This window comes from Cinclus cinclus, chromosome 4 (assembly GCF_963662255.1).
Source record: "Cinclus cinclus chromosome 4, bCinCin1.1, whole genome shotgun sequence".
Classification (NCBI taxonomy): Eukaryota; Metazoa; Chordata; class Aves; order Passeriformes; family Cinclidae; genus Cinclus; species Cinclus cinclus.
Genome location: NC_085049.1, coordinates 4,211,894 through 4,238,971, shown reverse-complemented (window position 1 = coordinate 4,238,971; position 27,078 = coordinate 4,211,894). Strand labels below are relative to the sequence as shown.

At 37.8% G+C, this 27,078-nt stretch overlaps 1 protein-coding gene across 2 annotated transcripts in view; it reads right to left on the bottom strand.

Annotated features, from left to right (window-relative positions):
* Nucleotides 1–12,648: 12,648 nt before the first annotated feature.
* The window catches only part of BRD1 (bromodomain containing 1), a 57,526-nt gene continuing 43,096 nt past the window's right edge, over nucleotides 12,649–27,078 (bottom strand). For both annotated transcript variants that reach the window (XM_062491587.1, XM_062491586.1), the window contains 5 exons: nucleotides 22,663–22,798; nucleotides 21,362–21,489; nucleotides 19,398–19,507; nucleotides 16,971–17,125; nucleotides 12,649–14,502 (listed from right to left, as the gene is read on the bottom strand). In XM_062491587.1, the coding sequence (XP_062347571.1) occupies nucleotides 14,319–14,502; nucleotides 16,971–17,125; nucleotides 19,398–19,507; nucleotides 21,362–21,489; nucleotides 22,663–22,798 (713 nt within the window). In that variant the 3' untranslated portion in view covers nucleotides 12,649–14,318. The remainder of the gene's footprint in view (nucleotides 14,503–16,970; nucleotides 17,126–19,397; nucleotides 19,508–21,361; nucleotides 21,490–22,662; nucleotides 22,799–27,078) is intronic.

Below are 27,078 nucleotides of genomic sequence, written 5' to 3'. Positions count from 1 at the left end.
ATCTGTCAGCCATCTAAACCTGAGCTGTGAAAGTATCAGTATTGGGGAGTTTTTTTCCCTAATGTCAAACCTAAAACACCTTGACAGCAGCTGAAGCCTGTTTTTTCTTCTCTTACACAAAAGTTGTTTGAGAAAAAAAAGTGGGTCGGGGTTTTTTTTTTTTTTTCCTTTTTTTTTGGTTTGGTTTGGTTTGGTTTTTCTTAATCTATATATTATATGTTGCGGGCTCACTTTTGGCTTCTCAGAATTAAACCAGCAGAAGGCTGGACTCTACCAGATACTTCTCTTCCTGTAGAAAATGAAATAATTCCTGTTGTCTGAGCACAGAGACAGCTTCACACTGCAGGAAATCTCCCAAAGGATGAAAACAGCAGGGCTGATGCTGCTTTGTTTTTTCCTGTTGCTACTGTTAGGAGAATTAAGAGCAAGAAAGGGATGGGAAAGAGCTGACTAGAAGAGTAACTTTGTGAGGAGAAAAGATCTTTGGACATTTCTCGCCCAGTTGTCATTAAAAATGTACTTGCTAAGCATATATGGTCTCTTTTTCTGCAAACCTCATTTATCCAAGCCTGAAGCCAGCAGTCAGACTTGTGCTACCACACTGCAAGAGAAGGACTTGCCCATCATCCATACCAGCAGTGCCAGAAAGCTCCAATAATTGTCAGGTTATGCAAAACTGGTAATAGAGCTTAAAACAACTAAACTGTTCCTTGTTGGCTTTTCTCTGTAGCTTTATGCCTTCAAATACCATGTCTTACAATACCCCTTTTTGTATGTTAAAATGTGAGGAGGATGGAACAGAAACAGTGCTTCAGCCTCTGTAAGGGTCTTGGAAGATGGTTAGAGATTGTCTGAACCATTTGTTAGCTTTGATCCACTTCAGATGTCTGTGAAGCATAAAGAGCACTCAGAGGGAATGAAAAGTCCCTTTGTGAACCCATTCACACCAGATAGGTTTACCTACACATGGAGACAGACATATAGAAACTGAATTATACACGTGGCACTCATCAAAACAATGTTTTCTGTAATAATTAGATACTGTTCCTTATTCCTAGGCCTCAGTGAACCTTTTAAGTCCTTACTTCAGACTCAACAACAGAGCTGCAAATAATTGCAAAAAAATGATATGCATAGATTCATTTGACATATACTCTCAAGATACCTGAAATTGTTGCTTGTCCTGTTTCCTCTGAAGTAGAAATCCTTTTTACTCTACCTTGTTCAGTAGCCTTGTGATTCCAACTATTTCAATATAAAAGCAATCCTGCATTATTTTGAAATTGATAAAACGGTCACCACTCAGTCTGTGAGATCTGGTATCACTTTAAAATCTTCATTAACAGTGGAAGAGGAACTATCTTGAAATATCTGCTTTAGCATCAGATCTTTCCAAATAGTGCTGGGCTGGTCACATATACTCCAGACAGAAGGATCTACAGCTCATCAGTCTAGTAAATACTGATTTAATGGAAAGTCACTCAGTATTCTCAGTAAATTTTGGAAGAAACTAGCAAATGCATTTTCATATATTGGACAGGTAGCGATGAATTAGGATGCAGAAACAGCAGCCCTCAGAATCAGGAAAAGCAAGAAGTTAGTTCTGGCTAGCTGGGTTCTGGACAGAGGGAAATAACAGCAATCTGCAAATGGCCTAAACAAAATAATTTTGGAAAACATAAATAAAAAGGTCACCAAATTACATTCCCAAATTATGCTAATTCTGCAGCAGTACATTCCAGCTTTATGTTTAAATTGTAGCAGCTTAAAACATTAGATTCTCATCCTTCCATGGGTAGATTTCTATGCTCATATCCTCATTCACTGAATACCTGGGTAGGACCTGTGTTGCAAGGAAATGACAGTCAGGAAAACAACATTTTTCAAGTAAATAAGTTTATTTGTTTCAGGAGATTATTTTAAAAATTCAAATTCAATTACTTTTAGTTATTTACTTCAAGACTCTGGAAAACTAAGAGAAATGAAAACAATGAAAATATCTGCATTGTATGTCTAAAACCCAAGCTTTTCACCAAAAGTTCTTTAAAATCTATAGGGTTATTGCTTAGGTGAGGTGTCCTTCACCCTGGAAAGCCTCAGAAAGTTTGCAGGGAGACACATCCATTCTCAGTACACTTTAAGCCCCCAGTACAAAATACATTGCATAAAATATGGACTGAAAGACAGAAATGAGCAGCCTTTTCCAGGTGAGTATAGGATCTGTTTTGGTCAGCACAGTTTTCTTGTTCCAAGGCAAAGTCACGGAGATAAGCTTAAATCCTCATGGTTAATTATTTTTGCCTGTGATGGGAAAGGTCTTTATCACTGCTGAAGTTATTCCACTTTAAATAAGCCATTAAATATTTATGAAGCAATGAATCCAGACATTTTATATCTCGTGCTTGTTCCCTGGCCTAAGGAGTGAGTCTTTGTGGAAACAGTTTGAAATTTGTCAGAGCTGAGCAGCTCCACCAGAAAACAAAACCATGAGTGTCTGCTAGCACTGCAGACATGAGGGCAGCAGTGACAGCATTTGCATGGCTGTGCTCAGAGTCCTTGGCAGACTCAGGAGGGCACAGAGGGGATCTCTCAGATCCATCCTGCATGGTTGCTGCCTACCAGGGCCATGAGAGTTGCTGGTGTGGGGTGCCTGATCTGGCTGGGCACCCAAGCCACTCTTTTACTCCCCTCCCCAACCGAACAGGGGAGAGAAGTGTTAAAAAGGCTCCTGGGTTGAGATAAAGAGAGGGAGATATCACTCAGCAGTTACAGGGAGAGATTACTCAGATGGGATCAGAAGATCCCAGGCAAAACAGACTCAGCTTGGGGAATTAGTTTAATTGATTGTCAGTTGAATCCAAGTAGGATCAGAAAAAAATAAAATCTTAAATCACCTTCCCACCCTTCCCTTCTTCCCAGGCTCAGTTTCACTCCCTATTTCTCTACTTCCTCCTCCTCCGCAGCAGCAGCACAGAGGGATGGGGAATAGGGGCTGTCATGTCAATCCATCTCACACTGTCCCTGTCACTCCTTCCTCCTCAGACAGGGAGCTCCTCACGCTCTTGCCCTGCTCCAGCCTGGGTCCCACCCCTGGGACACAGTCCACCCTGCCCTGCTCCAGGGTACATCCCCCATGGGGCCACAAATCCTGCCTCCAAACCTGCTCCAGCCCGGGCTCCTCTCCCCATGAGCTCACAGGTACTGCCAGGAGCCAGTGTGGGCTTCCCACAGCAGCACAGCCTCTTCTGAGCATCCTTGGTGCATCCTGCAGGTGGATCCCTGCATCCCCATGGACTCCATGGGCACCAGGGGCTGCAGAGGATCCCAGCTCCATTGCCTGGAGCATCTCCTCCAGCTCCTTTTGTACTGCAGGCTCTTTCACATAATTCACACTTCTCTTTCCAGCTCTCCTGCAGCACTTTCCATCCCCCCCTTCTTAAATCTGTTTTCCTGGGTTGATTGATTTCCCATCTCTGGTGGGCTCGGCCTTGGCCAGCACCGGATCTGTCTTGGAACCAGGGGCCATTGGCTTCATTAGACATGGGGGAACCTTCTGCAATCTTCTCACAGGAGATACCTCTGCAGCCCCTCCTCTACTAAGGCCTTGCCCATCCAATCCAATGGATTAAACAGGCCCCAGCGCATTAATTTTCAAAGCCGGTGTCAAAATTTCTCTATTTCATGCAAGCATGGAATTCAGCAAGTGATCTTTCTTGAAAAAACAAACTTTTTAAAACGGAAAAGTCGTTCAAAGCTTGATGCCCTAGATTTATCCTTTGCCAGCAACTCTTCCTCTGAGAACCAGTCAGGATTTATGTCCCACTCTAGAGATTCCCATGACCTTCTAAATAGCTAACTTTCATAATTTAGTCTTAGAACATTGTAATCTTTCTCTGACAAAGGCCCTACTGATATTGCTATTGTCTGCATTATCCTGCAGACATCACTAGCAGTAAGTCAACGCTGGGACTTCAGTTGCACTTGAAGGACGCAGCAAACTCCCTCTCATTTGTGGACTGCATGAATCAAACCATGGAAAATAGCGATAAATTGAGTGAAAGGAGTAATTTTTATATATTATAATATTTTTACACAAGTCTCCAGAATACAGAAGGAGGGTTTTGTCTAAAAAGCATTAGTTCACTGAAACAAATTGGACACGAGTCAGTTCTACTCTGCAGAATGCAGGCATACTTACTGAAGAATAAACTCTTTTAACTACCTTTGTGTATATTTCTTCTGTTTGAACTGCTAGTTAGAGAATATTGTCTGGAAATCAGCACTTTTGCAGACTTGTATTTCTCTGTACTATGTAGTTTTAAAATGGGCAATACAGGAAATCGAGCCAAGTGGCTAATTTAAATTTTCATATTGGTTATGTATTGTAATGCAATTGTAAATATTAGCTGTCCAAAATTCAGGCTGCTTACCTCAGCAGGACTGTTTGGGAGCACAGAGCAGGATCCAGCTAAACTGGCTCTTGTGCACCTTCTTAATCTCACGTTGGGCAATGGTAAAAGCCTCACGGGAAGATGTGCTCAGTTTGTTCACCTCCTTCAGAGTTAACAATTTCATTTCCCCTCTCACAGCACGGGAGGAGAGAGGAAATCACCTCAAGGGAAGCCTGACTATGTCTGTTAAAAACAAACAAGTAAACAAGCAAGCAAACAAACTTAACTGAGCAAGAGAGTCAGGTTTAGATTTTTGTTGCCAAAATGTTTGTCCAAAGCTGTTATTTTTCAGTGATGATACATGAATTTTAGCTCAAGCCTTAAGTTTGGGCAGAATTCAGCCCATTAAGGTATCTACATTTTGCTTCTGAGGGAAAGCTATTTAACTAAGATTGTACTCATTTAGTGAAAATGAATTATATTAGTGAAATGTATAAGCACAATTTATAATTTTACTGTGTTTTCACAATAAGCTGCTTTTACTAACAAAAGTTTTCCATGAGAAAATTTATGCCTGACACAGTTCTCCTGTCTCTTTGTAGTATATTTGTACTAAATGAGCAGCTTATCTATCAGAATGCAGTGCTCAAATCCCTTAAAGACCACTGTGTTAATTTTGTGCTATCATTTGATTAAAACCCGTCGCCTCCGCTTTTCCAAAATAAAGAATTTTTTTTCTGCTTTTACTACTTTAACATGTATTTAGGGAATAATACTTAACAACCTGTCATCTTTTTGCCCAGAGATCTGGCAGTATGAAATTAACTTACATAAAATGTTAAAACATTCATATTTTTACCAGCACATAAAGAAAAGGAAATGGAGTTTCTAAATAAAGCAGAGACTGGTAAAGCCCCATAACTTTAAACACATTACAGTTGAATTTATACTCTTTAATACACACACTATTTGCTTTGGTAGTTCCCAAATGCATTCCCAGGATGCACAATAGAACTTCAGTTTATTTCAATACCCATATAGATTGGATACTGGGAACAACTGGTATCAGCAGTCAAACAGCAGTAAATAGATTGAGAACAATTCGTATCTGTTTTATAAGACAAAGTTCTATATTGTGCTTCACATCTGCAACTCAGGGGCAGAAATCAGGTAGAATCAAGATTTATGGGTAGATAAGAGACCAAGATAAATAAATGTACTGAAGCAAAACTTTTTTATATCATTATTAAGCTGGTTTTGGTAACAATTTTGATTTTAATTAAAGCATATTCATTTTGACAAGGCATTTTTTAGAAGGCTTCCTGTTTACAGAATGGATGGCTGGTTGGGGTAACAGCAGCCCAGGTTCAGTGTCCACAGGATGAAATGGGAATCTGTCTGTCTCCCATATCCCATAGGGCTGCTCTGCCTACAGCACTGTTGGCTATTCTAACAAGAGGTTAGAGAACTTCTGCCTTGAAATAAAAAAATAACCATAATAAGACTATTGATGCTGGTGCGAAACAAAAGCAAATTGAAAAAACCTTAAACTTTTGTACTGAGTGTGGCTGGAATGTCACAGCAGCTGATATCGTGCCACTTTCTGGATTTGTGACTGAGCTGTGTTGATCACATACAAGTGTTTTGGCTGCTGCTGAGCAGTGTTTGCACAGCACCAAGTCCTTCTGGTTGTCACTCTGCCTCTCTGCTGGGAGGGGGAAGGAGACTGGGAGGAAAGGCAGCCACAGCTGCCCAAAGGCCTTTTCCATGCTCGCTTGTTAAGCTGTTTAATCTTGACCCACAAGTTCTCTTGCTTTTGGTCTTCCTCTGCACTCCCACAGGGAATGATGGAGTAGCTCTGTGGGTGCTTTGCTGCTAGCTGGGGTCAGCCCACCACACTCTTTTCTAACAAAGTTCACTGGGCAGCTGAGCCGGTGATTAAATCCCACATCTATCAACTGAATAAAAAAGAAGACGTAATTTTGTCACCGAGGCAATAATGTGTTGTTTGATTCCTAGGTCTGTCCCAGGCTTTCTCTGTGGCCCTGGACAATCTGAATTCCTTCTGTCCTTGGACAACTCACTCAATTTCCACCAACGGGAGCTTTACCAGAACTAATTTAATGGCAGCAGCAGCACTGCTAAGCCATGTATTGCTTTTGTCTTGCTCTGGAACTGTTTTCCCTCTTGTTTGTAATCAAATTAATCAGTAAGAGGATGTCTAATCTTATAGCTAAACAGGTCGTGGTTTTCTTCTATAGCAGATCCCATGAATATCAGAAAAGCAAGTGGTAATTTGATTATGTGTGCTTGAGAGCACCAATACTTACTGCCAAGGTTTCCTGTGCTCTCTTGCTGCAAATGCAAAGCTAAACAGGCTCAGCTTCAGCTTTCCAAATGTGTTTTCACTCTGAAGGCTGTTTATTTTTTAACTGGCAATTTTACACATATAGACATTTAAAAAAACTGTTGAATATGAACTTCAGGCTGTCCCCAAAAGTAATGTTTAGAGAGACAGGTAATAAAACAGACTTGTGTAGTCCATTAGCTGCACCTAACCTGACTGAATACATCACAGTCAGCTCTAGTAGCCTTGGACACGGAAAAGTGTCACACCAACCAAGATTAATGAAATTACCCAATGTTAAATATAGAATAAGACCATAGTTTTCAAAACTAAAACTTTTTATTGCTGAGGTGTTAAAATGCTAATGGTTTATTTTTATGCAAATAGCTTACATGAAGCATGGGACACAGACACTTTGAACAATTGCAGTAATAAGCAGCATCAACAGTCCCTGGCATGCAAGGCTCTGGAGGAGGTGTCTTGACTATCTGCTGCTGTTACTGGTTTTGACTTTATTTTTTTAAATTCTAACTCTAAACTGAGAATCCTGCTCTTGTTTTCTATGCAGCCTCCTTTTCCTTGCCTAGAAATTGGACTTTCAAAATAAAAACTATTTTACCGTTGTAAATCTTTACAATCTTTGTAATCCTTACCTCTTCAGTTTTCTTTACCTTTTCCTTGTATTTTCTGGTTGACAGGCACAGTCTCTGAAACATCAAATAATTCAGTAACTTCTCTTAACTGCTAACAATTCTCTCGTACTCTTTATTTTTATGAGAAGTATTTTTTTCTCCACTCCAAAAGATCTTATGATAAAAAGAAAAAAATTACAATATTGAATTACACTTTTTATTTACATAAATATCATTATATTTATATAAACCAGAAATTTTGTACCTCTTAATGATATGACTTGTATAAACACCACCACAACAACGCAAAATATCATGAAATAAATAATAAACAGAATGTGAGAGCAAGTAAATGAAAAGGAGAGAGAAAAAACTACAGCATGCTTGCTTCTCTCATCCTGGGAATCATTAATTCTGAATACTTGTTCTGACTTTATTTTAACATAAGAACTGGGGGTAGAGAAAGGAAAATAGTAAAATTAGACTTAAGAAAATTAGGCAAAAAGTCATATTTACCTGTCCTGAGGCAGCTTAACGTAAGAATTAACAACACAGGATTGAAGAGACCTTCTGGGCTACCAAGGACAATGAGCTATTGCATGGTTCTTATCACAAAATTATTAAGTTTTTTGTTTTGTTTTATTTTTCATGCCCAGTTGTCTCTACACCACTGCTTCAATGGCCACATGTCAAATCCATGCAGGAAGTTTGCTTGCTTGCTTTGCCCATGAGTTCCTGCACTGTGTGATTCATGGAAGGGAAGCTCTGCTGCACTGAGCACCTGGATGGGAACTGTCCAAATGTCTGTGTCACATCTTGTGACTTCTGTTTTGTGTGTCCTACCAAGTGCTGGTTTGCTTCCAGTCACTCTCAGTGAGAGAGGAACAGCTGAGGAACCACAGACTTTTATTAAAGCAGCACTGAAAATCAGAATTATTAGGAAAGGAAATCTCGTGGTAAATAAAATGGATCCCTACAACATAAAATGATATTATCTTCATTATTTTTAAGATTATTTTTTAAATATTATATATATTTTATAGCTATTACATTAATCATTACATTTTATGGTTATTTTTAAATAAGATGATTTTATTATCCTCTTTCCCTCATCAAATGGTTTTCTTATAACACTTTCCTTATAGAAGTGATAAACAGAAAACCTTAAGCAGCAACATTTTATGCACACCTTAATTGTAAATTATTTTTTAATAACTCCTAAGAAAAGAAGACATGATTGGTTTTCTTACAACCGAAGTAGTTTACAGTGTAATAATACCTTTGTGAACTCTGCACACCAAAAAATTAGACAATCTTCAAAATCCCAAAATCCTGCAAGTTCAATGGAAAAAAATTGTTAATGCTTTTCAATAGCTCCTTATTGAGTATTGACAAAAAATACAAAAATGTTCCTCTGGTTCTCCATCTATTTGAGAATGAGCATCAAGTGTACGTGAACTTAAAGCAAAATTACAAAAGAAGCATATTATCAACCTTTTTAAAACAAGAAGTCTGAAAAAATGAACTGTCACAATCTCACAAACAGTGACAAAGCCCAAAAAATTAATCGAAACAACTCCAATCCCTCATCATCTTTACACCATCTATTAGCAACTCTGTTTTCCCATTTAAAATGACAGGTGTAGATTCTCCTTTGTCCTCCTTGTACTTTCCATGGGTTTAGGTAAGATTTTTCTGGGGTTTGGGTTGTTTTATTTTAATAAGGATGTGAAAATTCCTATCCTCATAGGGCTGGATGTGGACAGTAAAAGTCTCCTCATAGAATCAAGCATGGAGGAGTGAAGGTCTGAGTAAATGACCAGAGGAGAGGAAGATGTGTGAGCATTCCCAACCCATCTTCTTAGGTTAAACCTACTTGGGACTGCTGCCAGGGAAGCTGAACAGAGAATACAGTTACCTCTGGTGTTTGTACAGAATTCACAGTGTGAAGCCCTTCATGGTGGAGAATGGCTCCAGGCAGCTGAGACAAGACCAAAAATGCAGCTCAATAGGACAGGTGAGAAAAGTACGTACCGATACATAAAATTTCATAGAAAGAGGAGCAACCAAAGACATGGAAATTATTCACATTACCCCAGATCTCTTTGCACAGACTTCAGCCACTTTAGCCCAATAAGTGGAGACCTCCCTGTTCTGCTGACAGTGCTGGCTTGCTGCAGTGAAGACTTCAAAACAGATCAAAACAATCAAAAAATGACCTGAGGTTGGAGGAACTGTGAAAATAGAAAGGCAGCAGAGCAGCAGCGTGATGAGAAGATATGTGATATCACAGGGATCAATTTTAAAAATTTAAAGGATACTTTAAATTATTAAAAGAAAAATAAAATTCTTATTCTGTCGCCTCTCTCCACTGTAGTATAAGCAGAAAATAGAATGGGGGTGACTGCAATCACTGTTAGTTTAACACATAGAAACAACTGAAAAACATTGTGAATAGCATTAAAGTAGAGCTGCTGAGATCTTGTATCTTCCTTCCTGACCATCAGAGATTTGATAGCAGTTCCTGTGCACAGCCAATAAAAGTTGAAGTAGGCATGAAAAAATAAATTTACAGCCCCTTCCCATAAAATACCAACTCCCAAAAATTTTAAAAAAGCTTTTTAACGTCATGCTATTCCAAAATATCATTTTCCAAACTTTCATTACCTTGAATTTACTATTTTTCTACACTAAAAGTTTTGGAGGAAGTAAATCTTTCGAGGGAGAACTGCTCAAACAGGCAAGTCATAGCAACCGCATGATGTTAAACAAAAATCTAAACAAGGTAACCCAAAGGTGCTGTGCTGGATGTGGACAGTAAATGTCTCCTCCATTTACATTCCACTTCTCTATTTTTTGTTACAGATCTACCAGGGGTGAGAAAGTTTTTTCTTACATAGACAACAACCTTTACCCATATGATAATAAGATTGGATTTATTTAATTCCTTTGCACACGTCTTCGAGACAATCTCCCCTTGCCAGGCTGCAGGACAGAGCAACTGCCTCATCTGGAACATTCACCTCCAAACTTGAATATTCCTGTTAATTAATTAATTCATGTTTGACGTGCACTGTGCTACCAGGAAGCACCCAATACTGAGCCATTTTCTAACACTACAGAATGAAACTGTGGAAAAAAAAAAAAAAAAACTAAATAGAAGTGTAAGAAGTTACTCGTTTGTCACTTGTAATTGGACATGAGAGCCTGGAAATCCAGAGCTGTTTCTCCTTTGTACTAGCTCTAGTTAAAATTAAGCATTCCCACACTGGCCCACTAGCAGCAAGAACAGAGAAAGCTACTTCTGATGAACTAGAAATACCAGAAGGAGAAAAGACTGCTCATGAGCAGTAAGTTTTAATAGCAGCATTTTGAAATGGAAAACCTGAATACTTACTTTGTGGATGTTGATGGTCTATGTGCATTGCTCCCTCTAGTGTAAAAGACAGAAAATCTCAACAAACATTCCCCAAAGAACCACTGAGGTCGGTAAAAACTTTTCGAACCCATTATTCTTTAGTCACATTTCCCCCCTAAATGCTTATAACATAATTCATCTTATTTTGATACAAGAAAAGACATTTTCACGTAGTTTCAACTGATAATGTAGGTATCACACCAGAACTGAGCAGTGAATGTGCAAACTTACACCCCCTACTTAAAACTGTAATACTCCCCAAGAAGTTAGCAAGCCAAAATGTGGCGTGTTGCAGTTTTTCTCTCCACTAGAATACTAATTTCCACTCCATGTTGTTATTATTACCACCACAGAAGAACCTGGTCTAAAACATAAAGCAGTACACTCCAATATGCACAGGTTCATCTGACTACTGTATCTGGTTAGGCCCTAGAATTTGGAAATAAAGCAGCTGTGGAGCTCAGACCTCCTTCCCTAAGTAGGTCTGAAATCCATTAAAAATGCCCAAGTCACACCAAAGACTGGCAAGTCAGAGAAATTATTTTAATTTTTAACTCAATCTCAGGAGCCACTGGAGGATACTGGACTTCATCCTAAGAGTATGGGAAGAACTGACATTGTTGCAACCTCCTCTCGACAGGACCTGGGAAGAATTCCTGGGACAGTTTCCACTCATATCCAGAACAAAAATAAAGGAGTTTTTCGTGCCAGTTTCATCAGAAGATGCAGTGTGCTTTGTCAGGATACTCAACAGGCTTCTTTTAATCAGTGAAGTTTTCCAGCTGGTAATTCTGGAGTCCCCCCTGTAAGATGAAGGCAGCACATGTTCCTTCTCCCAGGAACTGAGGAAAGCATCTTTGAAACAGAACAGTCATAAAATAAGAGTTGGAAGTCTGAGCAAAATTCACACTAGAGCTTTCCCTGAAGACATGATATTTAGAAGAAATGTTCCAAAATAATTAAATTAATGCTTTGGGGGTTTTTTGTTTTTTTTTATTTTTTCCAAAAGATGAGCTCTTTCACCCCCCAATGTTGTTAGTGTGCAAAACAGCTGAGAATGTAGAATCATTTTGCAAGTGTATGCTTTTTTTGAACTGGCATTTCGTATTTCATGGGTATCAACATTCTTGTACAAGTACCATCATCTTCAAACTTCTGTTGGAACTGCATTTCCAAGGTCCAAATCAGAAAAAAAAAAAAAAATTCCTCTGTGCCCCAAAATGAGGTTGTGAATCACTCTGTTATTTTACATATAGAACCTGAGTACATTTTGTGGAACCAGCCTGAAATAAAACCTGATGCAGCATATTTTTATAATACCTTTAACAGTGTCCTAAGGATGACAAGTGGTTCTACTATCTCAACACTGCCCACATTAGGCTCCACTCCCTTTAAAGAGCACGGCTGTATGGCAAATACTCGAAGCCATTATATTTAATGCAAACAACCAGATTTTAATTTTTTTTCTAACTGCTATGGCTGTTGTGGCCATCAGAGCAGCATATCTCACTGATGGTCCTTCCAGGATACCTACCATCACTGCTCTCCCTGAAGCTGGGTCTGCTGTCAAGTCTGAGAAAACTGTTTGCTTGATAATTAGTGAAATTTATCCAACTCATGCCTAATTACCAGGGTCCATCACAGGCAACTGGTCTCAGCTAAGTGGAATATCTCCTATGCAAAGGGCTCAGCAAGGACAATGCTGGGTGCCATAGGAGAACACTCAGCTTCTGGGCCCAGTGCCTTTGGAACAGCTCAGTCATGGAGTAAGAAAAAGGGCTCTGCAGCAAAATCTCAGGGGCTAAATCCAGGACAAAATTTACAGTTGAGAAAGAAATTTTATTTCAAGCTTCTACGGGGGTATTACAAACAATAGAGAATAAAAACATTAAAAACTATTTAAAAAGTAATTGTCCCTTTAAGATAAAGATTCAAGCAGGTTTAACAATGAAGTATGCTATTCAATGAAGTTTAAAAAAAAAAGATTTAAAAAGTATTGGTTTTGCTGTATTTGCTAATCCTTTATAAAAAAGCTGGGCATAAATACTTCGTGCATTCTTATGCATTATTTGGTGTTTCATATTATATAACTTGGTACAGTATTTACGATATCACTGCAAAAGAGTTCAAACACAGTGCATTTATAAATAATGGAGCCATTATAAATCACATTGCAAACATACCTTGCCATTTTCATTGTTACAAATTCAGTATCTCAGTGAAGGTAGGAATAAAGTAGCTACAACAATCAATATCTTGACTTTATTTTTTTTTCTTTTTCATATAAAAATGCAGTTCTGGAAACCCACCCTCCTTCTTCCCCCTGCCCAAACATAATGCTTTACTTCTTAAAAATAAAAATAAAGTACTAATTCTATATACATCACATGTACCATACAAAAATGTATCCAAAGTTTCTATTGCTACCAAAGTGTTCTAAATTAAAAGTTACATAAATCCCCTCATTGGAAACAAAAGATTACAAGTTACCAAAAAACCAAATTACACACAAACCATCAAGTTATTTTATACAATTTCCAATACATTTTTTCTCCCAAAGCAAGTTGTCTTCTCATGTGCCTGTATAAAAATGCATATCAATATATTTGTCAATTTTATTTTTCATTATAAAGCAAATTAATACATTTTCTACAATAAATAAAACACAGGGAGGCACACATATCAACAAAATTAAACCAATGGGAGATAAATGGGATATGGTTTTGAAAGAAATAATGTGCTTGCAGGCTTTAAGCCAGGTTTGTTTAAAACAATAACAACCTTAAGTCATTTTGGGCAGCAATGGAGTGTTTTTGGTGATTTGCAAGTGATGTACATAGTATAATTTTTATTGATGTCTTTCTCACAAAGTACCCTCCAAAATAATGCAACTTCCTTTCTTAAAATACATATTTGTAATTGTAAATTTACATCAATCTTAAATATGTGGTACTTTGTGCAAAGAGCAACAATTTACACAAACATTCAGCAGTCTTTTCCAGAAGCTAAAGACCAAGGAAGAAATTATACAAGCAGCACCATACTATATATGATTTAGGCAAACTTATATCTGATGTCCTTTTGATATTAGGCTTTAAGATCCACTAAACACCTAAAGATGGAAGATGGTGCTTAGGTAACTTAACCTCAGAAAGAAAAATTAAAAAGCGTGGAAAAAAACAAAAACCAAATCCCTCCCCAGCAAAATTATAAAAGGAATTAAGGAGCTACTTCTAAAATCAGAATAAGTTAAGTGTTGAATATACATTTATGTACAATTATGAACACTATGAACAAGACATTTTAACAGGTTTAGTGGAAAATCCTCCGATCTACAACACAATAAAATAATTAATCAATATGGCAATGGTGATTTAGAAGAATTGCTCATCTATTTCAAGTTTGCAGAACTCGGCCACTGAATCAACAATTAAGGGGTTGTATCTTCAATACATTCTTTTAGACAAAGAGGTTCATTAGTAGAGTTCAAGTCTCTGTGGTATCTTCCATGCCTTGCTGGAGAATCTCTGTCAGTCAATGTCACTGAAGTCACTGACTGGCTCTCCATGGACTCGACTCAGGTGATTCATAGCACGATCAAAAGCGATTCTTACTGCTTTTCGTATGCTCGAGTTACGTCCCTCCATCATTTTTAACTTGTCTATGGTCTCATCTATCCCAAGGGGAACCATTTTGGATTTGGGAAGCCACTGCCTGTAAGAAAAGGGCAAAAATTAAATCTGTTAAATATAGAATAAAATCATGGAGTCTGTCCAGAAATGTCAGGGCTACTACGCCATGTTTCTCATATCACAGATCAGCTTTACCATCTTAAACAAAACAATAAAACACCTTTTCAGATAATGCTTACTTGCCTTAAATATTTAAAGAACATGACATATTAAGAAAACCTCTTCCATACAAAGAGAGAATGCATTCCAATTCAGTGATATGTAAGTAGTGATTAAGTACCAACAGAAGAAAATTAGCCTGCAATACTGATGCAGGTGAAGAACAGGCAGCAGCAATTACCAATGGCCAGGGCTCAAGATTCACCTGACACAATACTGTTTCTCTTCTTTCTTTCCCCTTACATTATTACAAGCCATTTTCAGATGATGGATTTTTGCCTTAGATTTCAGGCATCTCAATTTGTTCTTTATGGGGAAAGCTTTAGCATGCTTTTACCCTGCAGTATGAAATTCCACTAGCTCTGTATTCAGGGTACTTTTGTGTTATAAGCTCCATAAATATCTTCAAATTCTGGGCATGGAGAAGTGATAATGGAAAAAGTTCTATATCCCATTCTTCTATTTACAGCATTCTAAATATTTACTGTAAAAGTATAAATTAAGTTGACATCATAATCATAAATGCTGATTGTAATCCTGTTTTCTGAAGTTACAGAGATTAAAGAAAATAAAAATTAGGTAAATTAATTAATATCTTTAAGATATGATACTGTAGTCTGCAATCCCAATCCTGCAAAAGGCAGAAGCCCTCCTTTTGTTTAAAAACATAAGTTTGGGAGACCATTTGAAGCCAAACCAAAAGGAAATCAGACAGTCAAATCTGCAAAAATTTTCTTTTACATGACTGAAATTGGTTATTGAAATATTTTCATTCTCTTAAAGGACTCTAAACAAGAGCCATATTGTACTGAGCACACACACTGAAATAAAATGTGACAAGTCAGTACAAGGACAGAGACAGTATGATAGCAGCATGAAAATCAGCAGTCTAACCGTTAGCAGTTTTAATACAGATCAGAGGAAGTTTTAAGAACGTATTTTTAAAAGAAAGCATTGCAAATCCTCCACATATAAGTGGGGAAGAAGAAACAAATATGCAAATCCATAGGGGATAGACACTGGTATCACACACTGAAGGTGACACACACCCTGCAAATGAATGAAAATCACAAACAGGGGTTCAAGACTAAAATAGACACAACAGAGATAAAATTATGAGTGCCAAAATAATCACAATGAAAGAATCATTACCAAAACAAGTTGGTGGGGTCAGGGTGGAGGGGAGGAAAGGGGCTGCAAGAAGTATTGAGTCTTTTCCTGTCCTTCTAAGCAGAGTACCCATTAGAGACAACTTTGCACAATATTTACATGATTTAGGACCACCTGCATATAGAGACTAATCAAAAAAGTTTAAGGTGCAGAGGACTCCCCAGATGAAGAAGCAATCAGAGCAATTATTAAGAAAGTGACCAGGGAAAACATGTGTTACACTGGTGACATCCAGCATGAGAAAAAAAACGAGAAACAGAAGGCTGAGTATGTTCAAAGGCAGAAGAATGCAGGATCTTATGGAATCCTGAGCAAGTAAACAAATTATGAAGAAGTACCAAATAATTAAGAAAATAACTGAAGAGTAGATAAATTATGACAAAAAAATCTAAGGGGCAGAAGAGCAAACATTAGTCATATATTTTAGGCAGGAATTTATTTAAGTGATAGCATACTGGCACAGAGGGAGTCAGGAGAATGTCAGCATCACTAGATGCTACATACAATCACCCAAAGAGGAAACTGATACCTATAAGTAAGCAAATTGAAGAGAAAAACAAGACATGGGCAGATTTAGTTAGCTTGACCTTTATGGAAACTAGGAAAGGAGAGGAGAGGGTCTACAGAGAACACAGAAGAGAAATACATAGTTTGATGAAAGGTAGATGAGAAACTTCCATGTCTAGGAAAACCCCACCAAAATCAAAAACAACTTTAACAACCAAAAGAACACCAAAAACCTAGTGTGGCTCCCCCTACCTCCCCAGAGAAATCCCACCAGCCTTAAAACCAAAGACCATGGTGGAGAGAAAGAGAATGTTTTGTTGGGTTAATTATCCTCCTTCAAAATAAACTATGAAGCAATGAAGCAATTTCATCAGGCCAATAAATTAAAGTAGCTTGTAAATAAAAAAAAAATATTTAATGATTTGCAGTGTTTTTTTTCCAAACTGACAATAAAAAGGTATCTTTTGGTGATGATATATGCCTTAGCCTTAGTTCAAAAAACAGACTCAAATCTGAAATTTTAACCTTACAGTTTATACTTCCATAGGAATTAGATCCATGGAAAAAATAATGTTTCAATTTTCTTCTAGACCAAAGGTACAGGTTCTTAAAATTTTAAGTCACTGCATCAAACAGTACATCTCAATAACATACCAACTTCTTTTATTGTCAAAAAATAGTACTAAGAATAGTTTCTCATCTGATTTGGTCTGCATTTGTTCTCCAATTTTCAGTACATCTAGAGGTGGCACTGGTATGGTAACACCGTTGTGATGGCCAGCAACACGAGGCATCTTAGGGTCAATAATCTGTAAGAGAGAAGAAAGGACAGTTCCTCATATTTAAAATGATGTAATTCCTTTTAAAAATGTATTAAAATTAAGTTAACAAGAAAGAAATAATAAATTGAACAGCCACTGGATATAAACTGACTTTGTGTTACACACGTTTTGACATAAGCTGAATAGGCACAGTGGAGATCCAGTGGCAGATTTGACTGAAAACATTGAAAGAAAGCATTTTTTTACCCTTATCAGTTCTTCTTAAAAGTCCCATTTGAATTCCAACTTAGTACAACTTTGAGACTGACAAGCAGGTTTTAGGATGAAAAAGTCAAACCAGGATTTCTAAAAGCTGTAACTGGCCTCACTCAAATTTTGGGGTTTGAAATTCATATACCTAAAAGAACCAACCTATGCTAAGGAGTAAGTATTTCTGTAAAATACATGCTCCCTTACTCAAACTCTGGAGTAAAATTAAAAAAAAAAAAAAAAACAAAAAAACAAAAAAACACCCCAAAACAACAAAAAACAAACAAACAAACAAAAAAAGGTGTTACTTCCAAATATCTCGTATATCCAATTTAATGATTCAGTCTTCAGAAAAAATACAGTTACAGTAACAAAGTCTTTCTAAACAAAACTTGAGGGAGAGAGGGAATATGCTGCTGAAGTTAAACAAACCATCCTGATGGAAAAACTCCTTTGCAGGCAGCTCACAGCATTATGAAGTGCTTAGTTTCCACCCAAAGAAAGGTTTTTACTCCATGCCTGCTCCACCCATCTCCTATTCTACAAAGTCCTGTTGTTTTTCCACCATCCACACTAGCACCAATCTTAATTCACAGTAAACTCACTTTGGGAAATAAACAAACAGAAAGCTAATACTGTGGGGAGCTTGTAGAAATCAGAAGAATTTTCTTCTCTTGACAGAGGTTTTACTCCTCAATCAACTTATCCCACTCTCAGCAACACCAAGGCTGAATAAAGCAGAAGGCAGAAAAGGAACCCCTTGGTCTTCAACAGTTTAAATCTAGCATTAATACCTTTCAAGAGACCATCATCAAATCATCACATTTTCAGCATCTGACCCAAGTGTCTTCGAGTCACCCACTGAGGGTACTTAAGTGCTCTGAATGCCACCTCCAGAGGTTTTAACCTCACTCTGTATGATCACATTTCACGTTGTCCTTAGAACACACATATTAAAAGTGGCAGTTGTCCAGATTCATATATAAATCATGCCAGTGTATGAACTGTTCATATAACCCCAAACGCCTCATCAATATTTTCTCTGCAAGTTTTGATGTAAGTAGAACTGTGTCTGTTTCTCCCTTATTAACACACAAATATATATCCTATATTAACAACAGCTTTAAGTTTCCAGTACATCATTCACAGTTGGCTGCAGTCAGTTTATTCCAGCTACTGAGTTTTTTGTTTCCTTAATGAGCTGCAAAATCGAGAGTATTTTTATACTCATTCTGCAGCAGAAATAATATATAATGCAGAAACAAAGACTACTGAGACAAGTATGCTGGTTTTAGCAGGGATAGAGACAATTTTCCTCGTGGTAGGTGGTATGGAGCTATGTTTTGGATTTGGGCTGAAAACTGCATGGACTATAAATATTGAGATGTTTTTGTAAATGCTGAGCAATGCTTATACAGAGTCAAGGCCTTTCTTCCTTCTCACGCTGCCCCACCAGTGAGGAGGGTGGGGGTGCACAAGGACTTGGGAGGGGACACAGCTGGAGCAGTTGACCCCAAGTGACCTGAGGGATATTCCATCCCATATGGCATCATGCTCAGGATGTAGAGCTGGGGGAAGAAGGAGGAAGGCAGGGGCGTTCAGTGTGATGTCATCAGTCTTCCCAAGGCACACATGCTGGCTCTGTTCCTGGGGATGAGTGAACACTTGCTGCCCACGGGAAGTGGTGAATGAATTTTCTTTGCTGGTGTGCACAGTTTTTGCTTTCCCTATGAAACTGTTTTTATGTCAACATGTGAGTTTTCTCACTTGCACTCTTCTGACTCTCCCCCACCCACGGGGAGTGAGCGAGCGGCTGCAGGAGGCTCAGCTGCTGTCTGGTTAAACCTCAACACAGGAGTATTGCACATCTCCAAGGGTGGGCAGGGCAGCAGAAGTTATTGACTTAAAATCTGATAGTGCAGTAACTTTACAAATTCAGTGAATGGTAAAGAAGGCAGAACAAGCCACCTTTATTCAACACCATATGCATGGTGTTTTCAAACAGACCAGAAGCAGTCACTACAGTACTTCTGGAAAGCTGGGCACTTACCAGAGCTGGGTAAGAGGGATATCCACTGCATTTGGCCCACACTACTTTTAGAGGCTCAAGAACAGATGTTGCAGCATCAGTTGAAATCCACATACTGCTATGCCCAACTTCTAAGAACAAGGAAATATAAAATTAAAAAGCTCCAGAATGAAACCTCAGACAAATCTGCAGTTCTTGGTTTCCTAATCAATAGCTCATGGTCCTTAGAATCCAAATACTATTATCAACTTTCACACACATACCAATAAAACAAGGCAGCATTCATAAGAGCTCTTTACATGATACTACTACTTTATTCCAAGACAACAGATAAAGAACAAGGGTTTAGACACTTCTAGAAAGAGCACATCTTAAAACGTCTTGGCTCTTAGGAAGGGTTTGCAAAGTTCCGATAATTCATTCCCTTTGAAAAAGCTCCAAAGAAAATATAAAATTATGGTACTTCATGTAACAGTTTCTTTTACCGTGATGACAATCCTGTCACAGAGGCGATGATTTTCAAGATGCAAGTTGCATAGCATATGTTTCCAAGTGCTGGATACCTGGATACTCACACTGAGTTTAGCACCTGGTAACTTAACAGTACTTCTCTGGTACACCTTTCTATTCTTATGCCTAAATTCTAACTGGCATTTTGATTTCTATTTATTCTTAACAATTTTTCTCAGTCTCTCAGATCTGCCATTTCCTGCAGTCAAGTTCAAAAACATCAATACGTTTCCAGGCAGCACCACTAGTATTTTATTTCTTCTCAAAAAGCAGGGCAGTGAAGAACTGAGTTCATGTTACTGTACACTTCTACCAGAATCCTCAATTTTCTTCTCTGTTACTTAGTAATGGATTGAAGTCTGAGACAGGTTTAAGCCTTTCAGTCAACCGAAGCCACAACTGGTCCTCTAGATACAGTCCAGAGACTGATCAACAGATAGTGAATTACACCCTCAGGATGAACTGGGGGTGGTGATCAAAGGGGGAAGAGTTATCCAAGCTGATATGCTGTAAAGGTCGGGCAGCACTTCTTGTATGGGGAAACCTGGTACCAAGATACAGTTCAGGGGCTGCAGCTGCACTTTCCCTCAGCAGTCAGGCAGCACTTACTGCTGAGAGAAAATGCATTTTAAATGGGTATCACTTATTTATAATGAAAGGTGGCATGTTCTATCTCAACACTACAAAAACATACTAGGGAAAAACAGGTGGTTTAAGACCTTTTAAAAGTAGAATTACCAAGAAAAAAGTTTTTAAAGTGATGCCGTGAAAAAATTACTTCAATCATTCTGCACAGTAAGTTCTATTTCTTTGCTCTGTTACTAACAGTTTGTAAAGTATTCACATGTCAGTTAGAAAGAGCCACTAAGGTGTCAATTAATTCATCCTTCTCTTACAAACTGTTAAAAAATATGTATGTAGAACTGTATCTGGTACATAAAACCAGTTACAAGTCCTCTTCAGCACAGCTAACAATAAGGAAATCTACACTATTCTCATTCTGCAAAAACGGTATTTTAATGCTGAACAGAAAATCATTCACAAGCTGACAGGATGCATACAGCCACTCAGGAGACTTCTCAGGTGTGTATCCAGGTAAGACTCAGAATACTTCCTAGTCAGAATTTATTCCACATGGTAATAAGGGGTTACTAATCTGGCACCTATGATTATTAATTTTCTTTTACAATATCTGCATAAGAAAACTCATCTTCACTTTTTATTCATCATTTTATTCATTAACTCATCCTCTTTATTTCCTCAAGCAAGGAGAGAAAATTAATCAAAATCAGAGTCAGATGCTATTCTTTTAAAAGTCTTTAAAGAGTCAAAAGCAGAATTTAGTAGTTTCTGGAAGGATGTCAACAACACTTTCAAAAGGTTTAATGTATTTAAGCAGTAAAAATAAGAATGTTAGAATGTGTCAAATAAATGGATAAAAAAAACCTATTAAGAATTCAATTCTGTATAGTTACCAGCTGCAATTCTTGCTGCTTTGGCATAGTTTCCATTTTCAATACAAGATATCAGTTCACTTCGATCTTCCAGTGTATGTCTCCGTATCAGGGCAGGTTTACCTTTACCACACTTTGGCAGACTGAAACTACAAAAGTACCAATATTAAAACCATCAAGTTTATCAAGTGATAATTAACATCGTTCACGATAAATCAAAATTTTGAACAAGAATTTAAATTTCATCAGTACAGAGTAAAATCAATGGAGCAAGCTCTAAAAATATTTTGAGCAACAAATATAAACAACATAAAAGCCAAAGTCCTGATTATTTTCATACACAGAATTGCCAGGTTATCAGCAAAAAACAGCTCAACTGCTCCAACAGTTTTACTACATAGAAAACACAACCATTCTCTCTTTAATTTTTCACTACAAATTCCAGTCTTTCAATTGTGAAATGTCTCTACTCAAAATGGAAAATTTGTTCTCTGCACGCTTGAGGTGTCTTCAAGAAAACATAGCATCTGAAATACTGACAGTTTGATCTAGAATATCACATTTAAAATAGATGCAATATTAAATTGTCTTTGTTTCTGAAAGCCTGTTTGGCATGACTGCATTAACACCATTCCCTTAACCTGAACACATGGATAAGGTCCTCTTTTTCTGTCTGACTAAAGATTTACTCTAAACTTTCCTGTATGTCCCATCCTCATAGCCCAATACTGGAGACAGCTACCTTTCACCAGAGATTAGTGCTCTGGAAGAAGATACACCACTGGGGATGGAGACATCAGTGGTGGCAGAAGTGTCTGTTCTGAGAGTCCTTTACCAAGACTTCATGGAAAGCCAATAGCTGGTACAGAGTTACTGTCACCACTGTAGTACCTAGACAGACTGAGTACCCACAGACTGACAACCCACAGTTCCAAAGCTATAAAACTATCTTTGCTGGGTACAATACTCTGCTTTCTAAGTTGCTTCTCTCTTGTCCTGACAAAAATAAACACACACATTTTTAGTGCTCCAAATTAGGAAGGTAATTAAGCCAAGACATTATATGCAAAAACATATTTGTATCTTTACAGAGCAAGAGAAGCACAATCAGTTTAAAAATGTAACTGCCTGGATATGTAATAACATGAATTCAGAAGAAGAATCCCAGCAATCCTGAAAGGTATCTCGGATCTAACATGACTGAGAAAATTGAAATGCACTCTTTTTTCCAAAATCTATGCAATCCTCCAATGTGGGTCAAAAGCACTATAGAAAACTGATATATCCAGTCTCAAATCTGCATTTCATATTTACAGTTTTACCTTGAGTTACACAAGAGACTGTTACTAGATGAAATACTAGATTCTGAAGCACAGCGGCGACGAGGTTCAACTTTTCTTCCTGGAGTATCATCTAATGCTCTCTCTTTACTTTCATCTCCAAAACCATTTGATAGACCTGCAGCATAACACAAAAAATAAACTGCATCAAACTGGAAACCACACCATTTTCATTAACAACTTTTTGTATTCAGACAACGTATCATTATTGTTTTGTTCATCAAGTATTTTGGTGTGATGAAAAAGAACGTGAATATTAACAAAATATGTAATTTCAAGGAAGTATTATAATTAGAAATTTCCTGTTATCCAGATTTTAAAGACATGATGAACCTTTAGGTAAGGTACCAAAAAAAAAAAAAAAGCAAGCAAAGATTGTAATATGGGAAATACTAAATGGAGTATCAAATCAGTCTTTGCAGTAATGTTTCCAACTATTAAAACAATCAGCTGCAAACACTAAGTAGAAAAAAAACCCAAGAAAATAAAATGTTGCAAATCAGGCAGATTACCTAGTCAACAAAAGGCTTATCTGAATGCAATGCTATAATCATTAAAATCCTTTTCAAACACTGGAAGTACGGACTGGTATGGATTTCTTCACGATACTATCTAATTCTTCCTGGTCAGACTGTCTGACATGATAACTGTTTTCTGTCACCAATAATCAATAACATACATGGTACTGTTTTCAACTAGCCTTCCCCTAACACAAGTTTACATACATCAAAGGAGATGATATTTTAATTTCATAATTGCAATGAAAAACATTAAAAAGGCTTTTTATATTACCATCTACTTATCTGATGGGCTGTTGCCAATCCTGCTCTGGGTTTGGTATACAAATGGTATGGTCTCTATTAAGCCATTTCTATACTTAATTAAAGAGGCAAATGAAAAGTTTTAAGACAGCATTCTGAAGAGTCTCTAGGGCGTGTGGGAGTGTGTGCAGAGATGCAGACATCAGGACTAACACGGAAAGAATCCAGCACAGACTCTAGAACACCATCAGAAATGCACTCAACAAAAGGCAATGGTACCAGTCTGCAGTCAGCTACTGCAAACTGCAATCCACAGAGAAAACAAAATTTCAGAACAAAATCAGTTCTGAGCATGTGCTTCACAACACAAGACAGAGCTACCCATGCCAGCCATCCTTACCACTACCAAGATTCGAAGGCCATCATGATCACTGTACATCCAGACACAGTCAAACTAGGTGACAGAACTCCACATGCTCCTCCACAGAGCACTGTACTATAAAACAATCATGGCAAAACTCCCTGTATTAATTCTTCCAGTCTGTTAGATATAAAGACCTCTGCAAAGGGGGCTGATAACTAAGGAACTTGATCTTAACAAGTTATTTTGTACAATCCAGTAAGTTTTCAAGCATTTCCATACAGTGACATATGGGGCTTCCCCCTCCACCCCAGGAGACCTTCCATTTGGATTATCAACATAATTTTAGATTTCTAAGAGAAAAAGTATTATATTTATTTACTCAAGGTTCTGAAAGATTTACATAGAAGCATTCTCTTTCATTGTCATTTAGTTTACACTGTAAATATTCATTCAAGAGTGTTTGTTTTGTAACTCCTACATTTACCTTTGATTTCCTACAGGAGAAAAACGATAAAAGTAGCACTGCCCTGAGTGTCAAGTACCAAGCTATTAACCAGTGATATTGATTAATCTTGCTCTCACTCTCAGCAAGTTGATAAAAATATCTGCAGATTCAGGAGGAGCTGTGTACTAGACTGTGCTGGAACAGAGCACGCTTTATGAAAAAGTGTACAGGGGAATTTAAGTTATCACAGGAATTTAAGTTATCACATGGCATTTGAAATGAAAAGCTGAAAAAAAAATCCCATTCTGCAAAGGACATCTCTTATGCCTTGGCAAAAACTATTTTTTATTCTTCAATATCCTGTCAGACTTATCTTTCAAGTGAGGTGTATAAACTGTTTTGTTTTCATCCTGCCACAAGCTGGAGACACATTACTCAAGTTATCGCTCAGGCATCTAGTTCATGTGGAGCAGCTATCAGCAGAAACAAGCCAGATCACAGACTGGATTTTAAGTAGGAAGACATCAAGCAATGATTGCTGCTAGAACAAGGGCACGGTTCAGGTTCCCAGTGGACTGTGAAAGTGGAAAGAAGTACCTGTATTATAAGAGCATGTGCAAAACATTTAACCATATATAAGCCAAATGCAACTTGGATGCTTATCTCTGCATACATTGGTTTTGCATGTACATGAACACCCAGGACAAAAAGACTTCATATTTTTGTTACTTCAATCAGTTCATGACTGTACTGTCACCAAAATGGACATTTTGGCACTCTCAGTCCCTGGCAATGGCATCTTCCCATTGTCAACAAGTCAGTACCAAGAAATACGTGGTCATGGTAAGGAGCCAGATTTCAGCAATGCACTGGACAAAGCAACCATGTGACTGCCTGATTGCTGAAGTTAAGAAATAAGGGATACAACAGAAACATGCAACTATAGCAATGGAGACACCTCTCTGAGGTGGCAGACTTATTCTAGTTTAAATAGAAACTATTAGTTTTATGACTCATTTAATTCACTTCGGATTACATTAAGAAACATTTTATCGATCTGTAGAATGGTTACTAACAGTGATGTCCTGGTTTCTGCTGGGATAGAGCAGATTTTTTTCTGAGTAGCTGGTACAGTGATTTATTTTGATTTGAGTGTTGATAACACTCAAATGTTTGAGTTGATGAGTAGTGCTGACAACAAGTCAAGGACTTTTCAGTGTCTCATGCTCTGCCAGTGAGCAGGTGCACAAGAAGCTGGGGGGGAGCATGGCCAGGACAGCTGATCCAAACTGGCCCAAAGGATATTTCATAGCATGGAGTGCCATGGCCCAGAGATAAACGGATGGGAGCTGGCTGGGAGGGGCTGATCACTGCTGGGGGCAGGGCTGGAGATTGGTTAGTGGGTGCTATGCCACAGTACTGTGCATCACTTGTTTCTCTTGGGTTTTACTCCTTTCTCCTATTATTATTACTATCATATTTTACTTTGTTTCAATTATTAAACTGTTCTTATCTCAGAGGTTTTACCTTTTTCTGATTGTCATCCTCACCCCACTGTGGGGAGGGAGGAGTGGGGAAGTAAGAGAGTGGCTGGGTGGTACTTGGGTGTCAGCTGGGATTAAAATATGCTAATGGGAGAAAAACCCCACAACATTTTCGACAAAAAAAGAGGAATAATAATGATGTGCAAAAGAATGTAGAGCTTCCCAGACATATTTCTCTCTTGCTTGTGGAAGTATGAAAAACAAAGAACATGCAAGCTATCAGCAGGAGTAATTTTCCTGAGCATCAAGCCCCAAATGACAGGAGCTTACACAATCCACGAGACTCCAGTTTATACAGTTCACATTTCCGAGGTTATAAGGAATAGGCATTATTTTAAGAAAGAAAAACCTCAAGGCTTATTTTAAATAAAACACACTCATATCTAGTCATAGATGAAGCAGTTCACAAGTGACCTTGTAACTTGCCAGAAATAAAATGAGGCAATAAAATCTAAGTGCTTGAAGGTAGCAGCACCGATGTGCAAAAAAAGACCAGATATACTACACTATTTGGTTTCTGCTATATCATTACAGAACTATTTTCTGCCATGAATCATGAAACACCCAATGTCCTGCAGCTGCTAGAGTAAGTGAAATTAAAGATCTCTATTTGCTTTAAGGAACTTGCATTTTATTGAATCAGTAGATATAACTAAGAAGGCCAAATAAAGAAAATCCATGAGATTTAACTCATCCTGATTGCAACTTTCCAAAATCTCATCATTCTGTTGGATCAAATGAGCTTTCTCTACAGTCATGGAGTGAAATTTTATGTCAGGTACTAAACTTCTTACACATATTGCCTCACCAACACCAATGATCCTCTTCTCCTTCCCAAAAGTCCTGAAGATCAAACTAAAAGCCTTTCATTAGTAGTTCATTTCTTTTACTTTTCCCCTCTGCTCTGAAGTTTCTTCAAAAAAAGCCGCCCACTTTCAAGAGGCAGAACGTTTTTCAGTTAAAAAGGGAATTCTCAAACAATGAAGTCTGCTATCAGTCTTAAATGCAGGGTTACTGCCATTTCTCATCTTCAGCTCAATTTCAATTTACATGGAAAATTTACTGTCTTGCCAATCATAGCATAACACAACCATTTTGAAAATAAAGAAATGCTAACTAAGAAGAAGAAAAGTAAGGCAAAGACGGTCAGCCTGATACTTTTCCACACCTCTCTCGCTGCACTGAAAACTGTGTTTATCAGGCAAAGTTTAAACTTTTTCTCAACACTGTCAGTTTGCTCTTTAGCTACAATTAAAACTTTCACTGGCTACCCACATCACATCA